General features: G+C 37.2%; 3 protein-coding genes and 1 pseudogene across 4 annotated transcripts; 1 reads left to right on the top strand and 3 right to left on the bottom strand.

The window, feature by feature from the left end:
• Positions 1-5: 5 nt before the first annotated feature.
• LOC128043070 (subtilisin-like protease 4) lies at positions 6-2,391 on the bottom strand. Its single transcript, XM_052634881.1, is given in 4 exon segments — positions 6-388; positions 391-768; positions 771-2,035; positions 2,387-2,391. Coding segments are annotated over 4 exon segments (2,031 nt in total).
• A 103-nt stretch (positions 2,392-2,494) lies between these two features.
• LOC105792152 (subtilisin-like protease) lies at positions 2,495-5,206 on the bottom strand. The gene has a single exon (XM_052634880.1). It carries the CDS (start codon positions 5,204-5,206, stop codon positions 2,996-2,998), a length of 2,211 nt encoding a protein of 736 aa, XP_052490840.1. The 3' UTR covers positions 2,495-2,995.
• Positions 5,207-8,002: 2,796 nt separating this feature from the next.
• LOC105792150 (copper chaperone for superoxide dismutase, chloroplastic/cytosolic) lies at positions 8,003-11,073 on the top strand. Of its 2 annotated transcripts, none has more exons than XM_052634927.1 (6): positions 8,003-8,382; positions 8,500-8,526; positions 8,675-8,747; positions 8,858-8,992; positions 9,743-9,966; positions 10,625-10,876. In XM_052634927.1, the coding sequence occupies exons 1-6, from the start codon at positions 8,113-8,115 to the stop codon at positions 10,724-10,726; spliced, it is 831 nt and encodes a 276-aa protein (XP_052490887.1). In that variant the 5' UTR covers positions 8,003-8,112; the 3' UTR covers positions 10,727-10,876. The 2 variants fall into 2 exon arrangements, with proteins under 2 accessions (XP_052490887.1, XP_012476017.1); XM_012620563.2 differs by having other exon boundaries at positions 8,007-8,382; positions 10,621-11,073.
• Positions 11,074-11,409: 336 nt separating this feature from the next.
• Positions 11,410-13,240, bottom strand: LOC105792149 (geraniol 8-hydroxylase-like; annotated as a pseudogene).
• Positions 13,241-13,700: the final 460 nt, after the last annotated feature.

Here is a 13,700-nt window from a genome sequence, read left to right as displayed (position 1 = left end):
ATGTCTTACTCAAACATTACTGCGATTGGGCTCCTAACAGAGTATTTAGCAGACTCCCATTTGATGAACTCTTGAGTGTATTCACCTGTTTTATAAGTTGAACCAACTCGAGTAAATGTTACCGAGTAAGTTGCCTTCTGGTTTAGCTCTGTGAAGTATAGTGTACTAGGCTTCACAATCACATCAACCCCTTTTGGGGCCCAAACCTTAACTTCATAGGCTGAATTTGCCTCACCAACATTTGTCACAGTCCTTGTGTATGTCTGAGATGGTCCGAGTTTGATGGAAAATGAAGGATAGTTTAGCTCTCCTTCCGGTATACTTGGTTTTTCTGAGCACTTGACTGATCTATGTGCAATTATACCAACTTCCTCATCTTTGTAGCCAAACCACAAAGATATGGAATATAATCATCTGGCTGGATATCATAAATCAATCCTGTTTTATCTGCCCTGGATGGATTAACATGGCCAGCACCGGTAGCAAACACATCGGCTGGTTGAAGTGTTTCATCGACAATGAGTTTGCCTCCGATATTGAATAGGTCAGTAGAAGTCATCATAGCAGATTTAATGGCAGCTGGTGACCAAGTAGGATGAGAGCTCTTGAGTAAGGCTGCAATGCCACTGAGATGAGGGCATGACATTGATGTGCCAGACATTATATTGAAAGTGGATTTTGAGTTAATGTTATTGTCAAGAGGAAATGGCCATGCTGCCAGAAAATTCACGCCAGGGCCTATAATGTCCGGTTTCAGGATGCCAGGCTCGCCAGGCTGGGGCCTCTTGACGAAAAGGAAGCAACAGAGGGAGATGACAGGTCTCCTAAGACGGTTCCTCTAAATAAGATTGTTGCTGTAGGTGCTGCTGTTGAATTTAAATAAGCTTTTATCTTCAACCCAGCACAATACCTTACATGGGTTGTTGGAAGAACATGAACATCGGCTGAAACACTGAAGCCATCGGTTTCTTGATTCATAAGAATCATAGCTGCACCACCAGCATTTTTCACTTCCTGTCCTTTAGCAATTCTTGCTATTCCACCTCCTCTTTCACATAAAACCACCTTGCCTTTGACATCTATACCTTTCAATGTTCCCTCCCCGCACAGTGCAGACTCTTGTTTACCATTCATGCCGGCATAAACAAGTTGCAACAGCTTGGAAGGAAAGTCATTGGGTTGGAAAATGGATTCTCCATCAAATTCTTCTCCATTTCTAAGCTTTGCCGTGGCTACGATTTTTCGACCTATGGTGCTTGCTCCCACTGTGAGAAGCCATGGGGCTTCATTTGATAATGTGGTGTTGGAAGGGCCAGAATTTCTAGCTGAGCAACTAACAAATATTCCATTCTTCATTGCTGCAAATCCGCCTATGGCTATGCTGTCCTGGAAAAAGGGAACTCCTCCTTCCCCGAGAGAAAGTGAAAGCACATCGACACCTTCCTCAATAGCAGCATCTAATGCAGCTAGTATGTTGCTCTCTGCACAGTCTTCTCCGAAGCATACTTTATAAATTGCCAGGTGAGCAAGTGGTGCCATCTCTGCGGCCATACCCTTGGCATTTCCCAGCACATCAGCATAGTTTACAAACCGACCTGCAGCAGTGCTAGCTGTGTGAGTCCCATGTCCATCTTCATCATTAGGTGGCTCAACCCCCTTTCCCTTGGTCATATTTCCATCAATATTGAAGGACCTTCCACCAATTATTTTGTTGTTGCAGGCTGTAAATTCAGATTTTCCTTTCCATTTTTCCGGTGGAGGTGGCATTCCTTCATCACCGAATGAAGGATGGTCAAGCAAAACTCCACCATCCAGCACGCCAATTATCACACCTTTTCCAAAATTTGATTCTTTCCAAATTCCCAGTTCCTGTTGCAGCCCCAAGAAGCGAGGAGTGTGTGTTGTCTGTTTACACAGTATCCTTTGAGGATGTGCTGAGATAAACCCCTTCTTCGTTCTCATGGCCTGCACTTCCTCCTCTGTCAGTCTAGCTGCAAAGCCGCTGATGACCGTTTTGTACGAATAAACCAGCTTCCTACATCCAGATTGTCTGATTGTCCAAGAATTCCTACATCAGGCTGCTCAACTCGGACAATGTAAGTCTGCAACTTATTCTTTTCAATCTCTTTTGCAGAAGAAAATTTACTTCCTCAACAATAAAGGAATGAAAGTTGAACAGGAAAATGAAACAGATGAAATAACTCATATCCATCTTGGATGGGAAATGGCTCTTCTCTATCAAGTTCTAAGAATATTTAGTTGTTTTTCTTGTGTTTCCGAAGCTTCCTTACTCTGCCTATATATACAAATCAAGAGGGACAAAGATGGCCGGTTTCTCATGTGAGTCTCAATATATGTTGACATCCAGTGTTGGACTATTATTCACCCCATTAGTTTGTATTTATCCAATCATAGTTTAACCGGCAACTGTGATGCCGCCTTTGAGTGTTTTATTTATTTGAGCGTTGATTCAGGGGTACAACGGAATAATGAACCATCCTTGTTTTATATGCTTGCCTCTCTACATTTTTTCTCTTAAAGATTCTTCACTACCATGACTGAGTCCTTTCAAAGACTCCTTTGTTTTCTATATTTGAGCCAGTTGCTGATAATATAATAATATTCATGCATATGGTGCGAACAGACGTGGCTTGAAATCCATCGTGTTTTGGCTGAAATGGTCCAAGTCAGTTCATTCAATTTCACTATATAATCTCAACTTGCAATATAACTTCAATCCCTATTCATAAATAGCAATTGCAAGAATGGCATATGAACTCAAAACCAAGAACATGAGAAAAAAACTTGGAACTTGAAACACGAAATCACGAGTGGATGAAAGCAAACCAGGATTTTGTTTCACTTTTAACATTTATTGAAGGAAAAACATATAGAAGAGAGACGATTGTAATTTGTGAACTAGGAATAATAAATACCAGTAACAAGTTTTTTGCATGAAAAGTTGGCCTTGCATGGGGGCTGCTGGAACTATTACTTATTCAAATATGGCAACAATTGGGGTGTTAACATCATGTTGAGCAGAAACCCACTTTAAAAGTCCTTGGGAAAACGGCAAGGAGATGTTCTTTTGCCTGCTAAATGTAACCGAATAGGTTTGCTTTTGGTTCACCTCTGTGAAAACAATCTCTTCCGGTTTTACACTAACATCCACCCCTGTTGGCACAAACACTTCATAGGTATAGGATGAGCTTGCTGGTCCAACATTCGTCACCGTTCTCGTATATGTCTGAGAACCACCAGATTCTGCCAATAATATAGAAAATGAGGGATAGTTTAGCTCAGCTTCAGCTATTATTGATTCACTGGAACAGTTCACCGTTTGTTGCAGAATTGTTCCTACCTCCTCGTCAGTGTAATTCAAGCCACATAAATAAGGGATATAATCATCAGGTTGGATATCATAGATAAGGCCAGGGTCGTTTGCTTTAGATGGGTTAACATGGCCGGCACCAGTTGCGAAGATATCAGCAGTAGTGTTTGTTTCATCAACAATGGTGTTACCTCCCAGGTTAACCAAGCTAGCTGTAGTCATGATCGCAGATTTTATAGCAGCTGGAGACCAATCTGGATGAGAGCTTTTGAGTAAAGCAGCAATGCCACTGAGATGAGGACAAGACATTGAAGTGCCAGAAATCATGTTGAATGTTGAGTTTGTATTTGTTTTGTTTTCCACTGAAACTGGCCATGCAGCTAGAATGCTTACACCAGGACCAATTATATCTGGTTTCAGGATCCCAAAGCTTTGCAAACTTGGGCCTCTTGAGGAGAAAGAAGTGACTTCAGGAGCAGTTTGCTTTCCTAGTACTGTACCTTTGAATATGATTGTAGCTGTTGGATTCATGGTCGAGTTTATATACTTTTGGATGCTCAAACCAGTCTCGTAACCCACGTGGGTTGCAGGAAGTACGTGAGGATCAGCTATGGTGCTGAAACCATTAAGTTTGTCATTCATGAGAATCATGGCAGCACCACCATTGTCTTTTACTTCTTGGCCTTTGTCAATTCTTCCTATATCGCCACCTCTTTCACACAGAACCACTTTTCCTTTGACATCAACATCTTTCAATGACCCCGGGGCGCAAAATGCCGATGCTGCCTTGCCATTTGCCCCTGAATATACAAGAGGCAGTAACATTGAAGGGAAATCATTAGGCTGATAAAGGGATTCACCATCAAAAGTTAATCCATTCCCTAGCTTTGGTACAGCTGCTATGCTCCTGTCAGTGGTGCTCGCTCCGACTGTAAGAATCCATGGAGCCTCATTTGATAAGGTACCATAGGAAGGACCTTCGTTTCCAGCTGAGCAGCTCACAAATACACCCTTCTGAATAGCTGTAAATGCACCCAAGGCAATTGAGTCCATATAGAAGGGAATTGAACCACCACCTAATGAAAGTGAGAGGACATCCACTCCATCCTCAACAGCGGCGTCCATTGCAGCCAATATTGCACTTTCAGAACAACCCGCTCCACATACTTTGTACATTGCCAAGTGAGCTAAAGGTGCCATCCCACTAGCTGTGCCATTGGCATTGCCAAAAACATTTGCACCCTTCACAAAATTGCCACCAGCTGTGCTTGCTGTGTGAGTACCATGACCTTCCTCGTCAGCCGGTGGCCCAACCTCACCTTCTACAAAACTTCTTGCCCCAATCAGCTTGTTATTGCATCCCCCTTCAAACACACATTTCCCCTTCCATTTCGCTGGTGGGGGCGGCATTCCTTCGTCACTGAATGAAGGGTGACCCGGGGTTATTCCAGTGTCTAAAACCCCAATTATGACTCCCCTACCATAATTTGATTGGTTCCAAAAGCCAAGATTTTGCTGCAAACCCATGAAGTCAGGACTATGTGTTGTATGTAGAGAATATACTTTCTCAGGCCAAACAGATTTGATCCCTTCCTTTCTTTTCATTGCTTCTGCTTCCTCTGCTGTAAGCTTTGCAGCAAATCCTGTAACCACATTTCGATACGAAAAAACCATCCGTGTCCTCTGACCGGGGATGGTAACCGGAAGGAATGATCGATACCAACCATCCAAATCTACTGCTTGAGCAAAGACTCCCTTTGGTTTCTTAAGGTGAACAATGTAAGTTGACAAGCTGTTTTTCCCATTTTCTTTGCTAGCAACTGCTAGAGGAACAATAAACATAAAAACAAGAGTAACTAAACAAATAGCACCCATTTCTGGCACCACTTTAGTACTTCTTCTCTTCATATTGATTAAAGGAACAGAGAATCCTAATGTTTTGAATTACTCTGTATGTACACTACCATATGCATACATATCCTTATGTAGATAGTTCCTCTTGGTCGGTTCATAGGGAACTTGGTATTCCCCGCTGCCGTATCCAGTTAGAAAACAAAATGTTGATGGATCTTGTGTATGACAGACACATTTGAACATTGGGAACTGCTTCAGCAAAGTGAAACTGGTAGTTACTTTTGGTTTTACTTGATTGTTTATCATGTAAAAAATGGTCATTTTACGTAAGTGTTTAAGGAAATTTTTGCCAAGTCTTTTGGGACGAATTGCTATGATGATCACGCTCATGACAAAGGATAGGACATTGAGTTGTGACGAGGAAGCAGCATGATGACAATGTCTAAGGTAACATTTATATTTACTATGACATGGAATATATATTTATATTTGCCTGTATATTATCGCCAAATATTACCAAAGAATTTCTTGATTTGTAGGATACAAACTAGGATCATGAAGAGTATATTCTAAATATTTGATGCAGAACCAAGGAACAATGAGCCACGAGGATCATGAGAAAGGAAATCAAGAGTTCGTTTGATTTTTTATTTTTAAGTTTCTTGCTTGATTAATGCAAGTTCTGACTGAATATATACGTTAGCATTTTTTTAGTTTCTTGTTTTATGATCTATGTCCTATTCTTAGGCAGGTTTAATTATGCTCTCAGTACCTAACTCTTTGGACCTTGAAATTTACTTCTTTTCTTTTATTTCTAAAAATATAGTCCTTTTAATTTCAAATTTAAAGTCCAATTGATAATTTTGTTAAATTTTAGGTAAGTTGATATAGTTGATTTAAAAAACAAAGTACAATTGATAGCACATTTTAGATTTAACAAAAGTCATACGACAATATAACCATGTTATCAATTGGATTTTAATTTTCAATGAAACAAGTAGAGATTAAATTTTAGAACTAAAATCCGAGGGACTAAATTTTAAAAATCTAAAACGTACAAGAATTTTGTGCAGAATTAGACATTTTAAGTATTTTTTTTATACAATACCTAGAATTGAGAATAACCCCTCCCAACCTTTACTACAAGAAGAATCTCGCTTCAGCGTGCTCAAACCTAATACTAGTAACAATATCGATGCCAATATTATTAAAATTCTTCTATTAAATTCATGTATATTACAATATCATTTTATTGATTATATGATTACTAAGTGAATAATTTTTTTTTAAAATCACATCAATAAATTTAGTAGAATAACTTTAATTATGCTGAATCTTTTAAATTTAAAAGTATATAAATTAAAATCTTAAAAATAAAAGTAAAGATTCTAAATGCACAAAGCTTTAAATGTGTTAATAACTCATATAAAATTTTCCTTTCAGAACAATGTTAAATTTAAAAAGTTTTAAGTTCTTTTATCTAAAAAAAAACATAAATGAAATCAATTATCCCTTTTAAGTAAAAAAAAATTCAAAGTGTTATTTTTAAATTTTATCTAAATTTATTAAAATAATATAAAATATTATAGTAATAAAATTAAAATTAGAATAATAAAATAAAATAAAATTTAAAATTAAGATTTGAGATTTGGCTTATCAAACAAATTTATAATATAAATTTAGTATTTATAAAATTCAATAATTAAATTTTCAACATTTAATTTTTGAATTTATGAAACAATTAAATTATTTTAATAGTAATTTGAAATATTAAATAAAATTATAAAGAAAAATAAAAACAAAATTCGCCATTGCGCTATGGCGATTTCAACCTATGAAATAAAGGAAAAAAACAAACACTAGTTGAATTCCTTACCAAGCAACTTATCCCTTAAAAAGTTAAAATTATTCTTAGTCCCTATAATTTGACAAAATTTAAGATTTAATCCTTATACTTAAAAGTTAAAAATAAGTAGTCTTGTTATTATTTAAAAATCTCAGCCCTACTATTAAAATTGGAAGTATTGTTTGTAAAATTTGACAACTTAAAATCTTGACTAGATTGTTGACATATTGATTTATAGAAAATAAATATGTTAAATTATCAAAATTTGATAGAAATTAGTAACAATGAAAATAGTTAGAGTAGGAGGTTAAAGTTGAAAATATTAAGTTTTAAAAGTCATATTAATAAATAAAGAAATGGGAGGTATACATAATTTATTTTTGATATACAATGAAATAAACATCTCTCATAGTTGCATGAGTAATTAACAATCTTACTTTATTTTTATATTATCCTACCTATTATGATTTTGCTCTACAAATGATTTATTATTATTTTTTAAGAGCAATGAATTTAATACAAAATATATTTAGGAAAATATTATTAATTACATATCAATTCAATTATACTTTGTTAAAGTTTGATAAACATATCTTATATTTTCTTTATCACACCCTATAATAACAATAAATTATATTGAAAAATATGTGCAGTTTTTTTTATTCAATTTTATGGTCATAATTTCAATCTAATTAGGATATTGAGTAAAAAATAATTGCTCTTGGCCCAAAACAAATATGAAAACGGATCGCCCAAATTAAGAAATTATTTCAAAAATATCAGAGCCAGGTTTCGATCCTGGGACCTGTGGGTTATGGGCCCACCACGCTTCCGCTGCGCCACTCTGATTAGTTGACGTTTAATTGAAGATACCTTTATTAATAATATAAATAGGTAAAATCTCATATTTAGTCCCCTTACTTTACACAACATGCAGAATTAGCTCCTTAAATTTATTATGCATTAGTTCCAAGTTACAAGTTGAGATTAGAAGCATCTGGAAAGCGAGCCAACTCGCGGCTCTCGACGAACCGCACCTTCACCTAACCATCAAAAAGTACAAAATTGCCAAACAAAAGCTATGGCATTTTTAAGGTCGCTGACCCCTGCCACTGCCATAGCCGCTGCCTCTGCCTCTGCTCTGCCTGCCGCCTTTGTTTTCTCTTCTTCTTTTTCTTCTTCTTCTTCTTCTTCCTCCTCCTCTTCTCGCAATTCTTCTCATTTCCCCAACGCAAAAAGCCTCCCTTTCCTCTCTTCACCACCCAATCGCTTAGGCCTTATAAGGAACTTCGCGACCTCTCCCATTGCTCTTAACATGGATTCACCCTCATCTAATCACAACCCATCTCAGGTTTCTTATCAAATTCCCAATTTTGAGCACTGCCCAGTTCTTTTCTCATCAAATCTTGCTCTTCTCTATTACTATTATCTTTAATAAATTCTGCTTCTTTCGATCTTGGATTTGCAGGAAAATGGGTCCTTGCCTGACCTTCTTGTAAGTTAACATCTTGATTAATCTATTTCATTTAGTATTCTCCTATAAATTGAGTCCCCCCCACTCCCTCTTTTACTTGAACATGAAGTGGATGGTTATTGTATTTTGTTGACATGCTAAAAAGTTGGGTCTTTAATTTTTGTATCAGACTGAGTATATGGTGGATATGAAGTGTGAAGGTTGTGTTACTGCGGTCAAGAATAAGCTGCAAACAGTTGATGGTAAGGCAATAGTGATAATTTTGTGATTTACTAATCTTTTTGAGGCTTTGAAGGGATATTTTTTAAACGTTCTTTCATTTCGTGTCTATTTTCTGTTCATAAATGCAAAGGAGTCAAGAGTGTGGAAGTTGACTTGAGCAATCAAGTGGTGAGAATACTTGGTAATTCGCCTGTGAAAACTATGAATGAAGCATTGGAGCAGACTGGTCGAAAAGCTAGATTAATAGGTCAAGGAGTGCCAGAAGGTTTGTCAAATCTACCTTGTATTTATGTTGGGGATATTAACCTGTATATTTGTTGTTTGCTCACATTTATGCATGCTGGTACTAGACAGAAAGGAAAGGCATAGTTTCTCATGGAATTTCATAATTTATGTAGCAGCCAGTTCTGTGGTTTACCACATTCTAAACAAGATGCTGAACTGTGCTAAAAAATGATAAAATTTATGCTCAATTTAGCTTGTTGATGGAACTCCTTGAAATTTTAGAAATGTCCTGTCAATTGCTATTGTTATTTATATGATGTGCTTAAATTGTACCAATTTTCTAAGGTAGCGTTTGGGAACTAGGATTTTAGAATTTGGATGTGGATTTCAAAAAGAGTGTAAATTGAGTAGTAAACTATTTAGAAATGTAACATTCATGATAATTTCTCAAATCCATGGATTGTTAGATGTCTATTTGGTAATGAACTTGAACTTCTTAAAATATTTTTGGAGTTGACAAATCCTTGTTTTTATGCCTTTTTAAATATATAATATATTGAATCTCAACTAATTTGTCCATAAGATATCCATTTCATTCTTACCATTTATATGATAAATGAAATTCAAATTCTCAAAGCCATGTTCCCAAACAGAGCATAAATATATTGATGGGAGTCGATTTTTTGAGGCACATTATTGAGCATGCTATTCATATAATGGAATTCTCCACCCCATTTCAGCAAATGAAACTGCAATTTCTCAAATTATTATCCTCGCCCTTCTTTTGCAGACTTTTTAGTTTCTGCAGCTGTTGCTGAGTTCAAAGGCCCACAAATTTTTGGTGTGGTTCGATTGGCTCAAGTGAGTATGGAACTGGCTAGGATTGAAGCCAGTTTTAGTGGTCTGTCACCTGGAAAACACGGTTGGTCAATTAATGAATTTGGTGATCTGACAAGAGGTGCTGCAAGTACAGGGAAAGTGTTTAATCCATCAAATGAAGGAACTGCTAAACAGGTTATTTTCCCAACTTCTGCAATCCCGGATTTCATATTTTTCTTTTTCACATAAATCATGAAGTGACCTCACATGCGACCCTTTTCCTGTGCATTTTTATATTTCATTTTCTGACTGTGAGTTCGCGTGCATGTCAGTTTAATTTCATTTAGTAAGTATAAAGTGCAAGTGTGAGATTCAAAGTAGCACTTACTTGTGTTAAAGATGCAACTTACTGGTTGATGGACCTATCTCAATGCTATCTGGAGGGCACAACTATAATGAAGGACATGGTTCACTGCTGCCTTAAGATTTTTTCAAATGATTTACTTGATAGCGAATTTGTTCTTTTCATAACTTTTAGAGTTCTGTAATGACTGAATATATGCTTGAAGACCCAAGTGTTTTTAATCTTGCCTGCAGACTTCTTTGTTGAGAAACAGAAAGTATATATATATATATTAAAGCAAAATTGTGGAAGATTATTCTTTGCTGTAAAAAAATTGATGCTAGTATTTAAGTTACCAATACGTAGTGTTTTTCTAATAAACATGGAATGTTCTCTCTTTTGTTAACTACATATTTATTTAATTATAAAAAGCCAGGATCTTGATATCCATTCTTTCATACCATCATGTTTGCTGTTCATTCCTTAATCTTGTCTTTGCATTACAGCCAGTTGGCGACCTGGGAACTCTTGATGTGGATAAGAACGGTGAGTCCTTTTACACTGGTGTCAAACAGCAGCTCAGGGTTGCTGATCTCATTGGGCGGTCAATAGCTGTTTATGAGACTGAAGATAGATCGGATCCAGGTCTGACGGCTGCAGTGATAGCCCGAAGTGCTGGGGTTGGTGAAAACTACAAGAAGATATGTGCATGTGACGGTACCACCATCTGGGAAGCAAGTGACAAAGATTTTGTCACCAGTAAGGTCTAAGGATTTGTCGAAGTTGGTATATGTACTTGTATCCTTGGTACCAGGATTCTTGTTCACATAATTTATGAGCTCTAAGCTTCAATGACAATGGAAAAAGCTGTTTAATCCATATATATATATAGAAGATGTATTGTGGCAGTGATATTATGGTTGTTGACGAAATGAACCTTTGTTGAGTTCAAATGTCAATATTGGCTCCCGCATATGACATGGTAGTGAATAGGTACGCATGGTTTTTTATGTGGATGATGAATGCTAGCATTGCCCACTATGTTTGAAAAACATGAAATATAATATAAAATAAATCGATAATAACTTTGTCGTCAAGTCTTCAGTAGTTATAGATACAAATAATCAACATGATATTGTTGTTAAAATAAAATTGGGATGCTGAGCTTTATGAAGAAAAAGACCGTAGCAGACATTATAATCGATTCTCAGGATCTTATTGATGTACAATTGGAGGTTTTACAGAATAGATCCAAGCTTATTCATTTCCCGTACTTGAGATAATAACAGCAAACAGATAAAACCAGGATCAAATTGATCCAAGCTTATTCATATCCAAGAAAAAGACCGTAGCAGACATTATAATCGATTCTCAGGATCTTATTGATGTACAATTGGAGGTTTTACAGAATAGATCCAAGCTTATTCATTTCCAGTACTTGAGATAATAACAGGAAACAGATAAAACCAGGATCAAATTGAATGTGGGATAGCTCTTAATGGTTTAGCTTTCTGTAACACAAAGTGAAACTTTTCATCCATGTTTAAGTTTTCGGGTGCAACTCCATCTTCAAGTTCCCAATCAAATGAATGAATAAGTGTACCCAACATTGAGTGCAACATTCTCATGGCCAATGGCAATCCAGGGCAAATTCGTCGCCCACCTCCGAATGGAATCAGTCCAAAGTCTTTTCCTTTAACATCCATTTCTGATCTTATGAACCTTTCTGGACGAAACAAGTCGGGCTCCTCCCAAAAATTGGGATCTCGACCTATAACCCATGCGTTGATAAACACTTGTGCGCCCTTTGGAACCACGAAGTTATGAACCTCAATATCTGCTTCAGCTTTTCGAGGGATTAAAAAAGGAGCTGGAGGATGTAACCTCAATGTTTCCTTGACAATTGCTTGCAAATAAGGTAAACAAGTAACATTGGATTCCTCCACCAGGTTCCCTTTGCCAATTATTTTTTTAAGTTCTCTCCGGGCTTCCAGTAAAGCTTGGGGGCTATGGAGTAATTCTGCCATTGCCCATTCTATTGTACTTGTAGTTGTCTCAGTTGCCGCTGTAAATAAAACCTGTTTCATAAATTCTTACCAAGTTATGGACTTAAAATTTCAATTAAGAAAAAACAGAAAGGAGATAAAGTTACAACCAGAATCAAATGTTTGATCTGATTTTTGTCAAGCTCTTGGTTGTTTTCTTGACTGAGTTGGAGAAGAGTATCCAATAAATCATTAGTTGATACATATTCACTCATCCTTCTCAACTCCACCCGCTCATCGATCACATTGTCGAAAAGATCCATAATCTTTCTTAAATGAATTGTCATTCGACGCCTATTACCCTGCAAGTCAAGATTAGCAATAGGGAAATAATCACCAAAGTTGGGTTTCCTTAACTCTTCCAAGATACCCTGCACAATTTCTCTGAACTCCTCAGAAGTTTGAGAAGAGTCGGATAAATCAATAGAGAAAATAGTATTTGACATAAAACTAAGCGTAGTTTAAAAAGCAGCTTGGCGTATCTCAACAGCTTCTCCGACGCGGGAACTTTGACGAACATCAGCGAGGAGTTGTTCTACTTTGGTGCGCCTCAAGTATTGGTTAGCGTCAAGTCTATGACTAGCAAAAATGTGCAACTTGCAGATTTTCCTATGATTTCTCCATGTGGTTGAAACAGGCATCCAAGGCAATCCGACTTCGTGGTGTCGAAGGGCACGAATGGCATCAGGAACGGTTCGGTTACAAGATACGGCATCATGCTTTTGGAGGATTTCTTCGGCCATGGTTGCAGACGAGAAAACTATAGTAGTTATTTGCCCAAGTTTCAAAGTCATGATGTCCCCGTGAACCGAGGCAAGTTTGGCAAGAGACTTATGGGGATTATCACCAAGCTGAAAGAGGTTCCCGAAGATGGGAATTGGTGGTGGACCAGGCGGAAGCTTGGCCCTTCTTCCCAATTTTCTTGTGATTGCAAGGAGGGCTTGAAACAAGATCATGTAGGAAACAGGGTACATTAACCAACTCAAGAGATCCATCTTAATTGCTTGTTCTCAAGCTCTGCATCAACCCATGACTATCTTGGTGGAGTTTGATAATGGGAAAAAGAACGATACAAAAGTCAACCAGCTTCAATAAAAGTTTCTTCCAAGTTATGACGGCGTTGCCTTTTAAAGAATTGCTAAAAAAACGACAAATGTATACTACTGTGTAGAGGTGTTCATGGGACGGGCGGCCCGGCCCGGCCCGACGGTCCGCCCGAAATATGGGAGGGTTCGGGTAAAAATATAGGCCCGAAATATGGGTTTGGGAAAAAAATGAGGCCGGGCCTCGGGCACGACTTTTTTGGCCCGGGCCCGGCCCGAATATATAATAAAAAATATATTTTTTATATTTTTTAAATTTTAAAATATTTTTAAAATACTTTTTTTAAATTTTTTTTAAAAAAATGGTGTTTATTTTTAAAAAACGGGCCGGGCTGGGCTCGGGCTTAAGAAATTTTTCCTAGGCCGGGCCTGGACAAAATTTCAGGCCCATATTTCGGGCCGGGCCGGGCCTGGGCCTAGTATGCGGGCTGAATTTTT

This window comes from Gossypium raimondii, chromosome 8 (assembly GCF_025698545.1).
Source record: "Gossypium raimondii isolate GPD5lz chromosome 8, ASM2569854v1, whole genome shotgun sequence".
Taxonomy (NCBI): Eukaryota; Viridiplantae; Streptophyta; class Magnoliopsida; order Malvales; family Malvaceae; genus Gossypium; species Gossypium raimondii.
Note: the sequence above shows the minus strand (reverse complement) of the source record. Positions and strands in the feature narration are given on the sequence as shown.

What these genes read in the sequence shown, in the direction of transcription:
- LOC105792152 (XM_052634880.1), bottom strand. Translation starts at nt 5,206, where the DNA reads ATGGGTGCTATTTGTTTAGTTACTCTTGTTTTTATGTTTATTGTTCCT.
- LOC105792150 (XM_012620563.2), top strand. Translation starts at nt 8,113, where the DNA reads ATGGCATTTTTAAGGTCGCTGACCCCTGCCACTGCCATAGCCGCTGCC. An exon ending in TAAGCTGCAAACAGTTGATG is followed by an intron (nt 8,748 to 8,857) that starts GTAAGGCAATAG and finishes ATAAATGCAAAG; the next exon opens with GAGTCAAGAGTGTGGAAGTT. An exon ending in ATGAAGGAACTGCTAAACAG is followed by an intron (nt 9,967 to 10,620) that starts GTTATTTTCCCA and finishes TTTGCATTACAG; the next exon opens with CCAGTTGGCGACCTGGGAAC.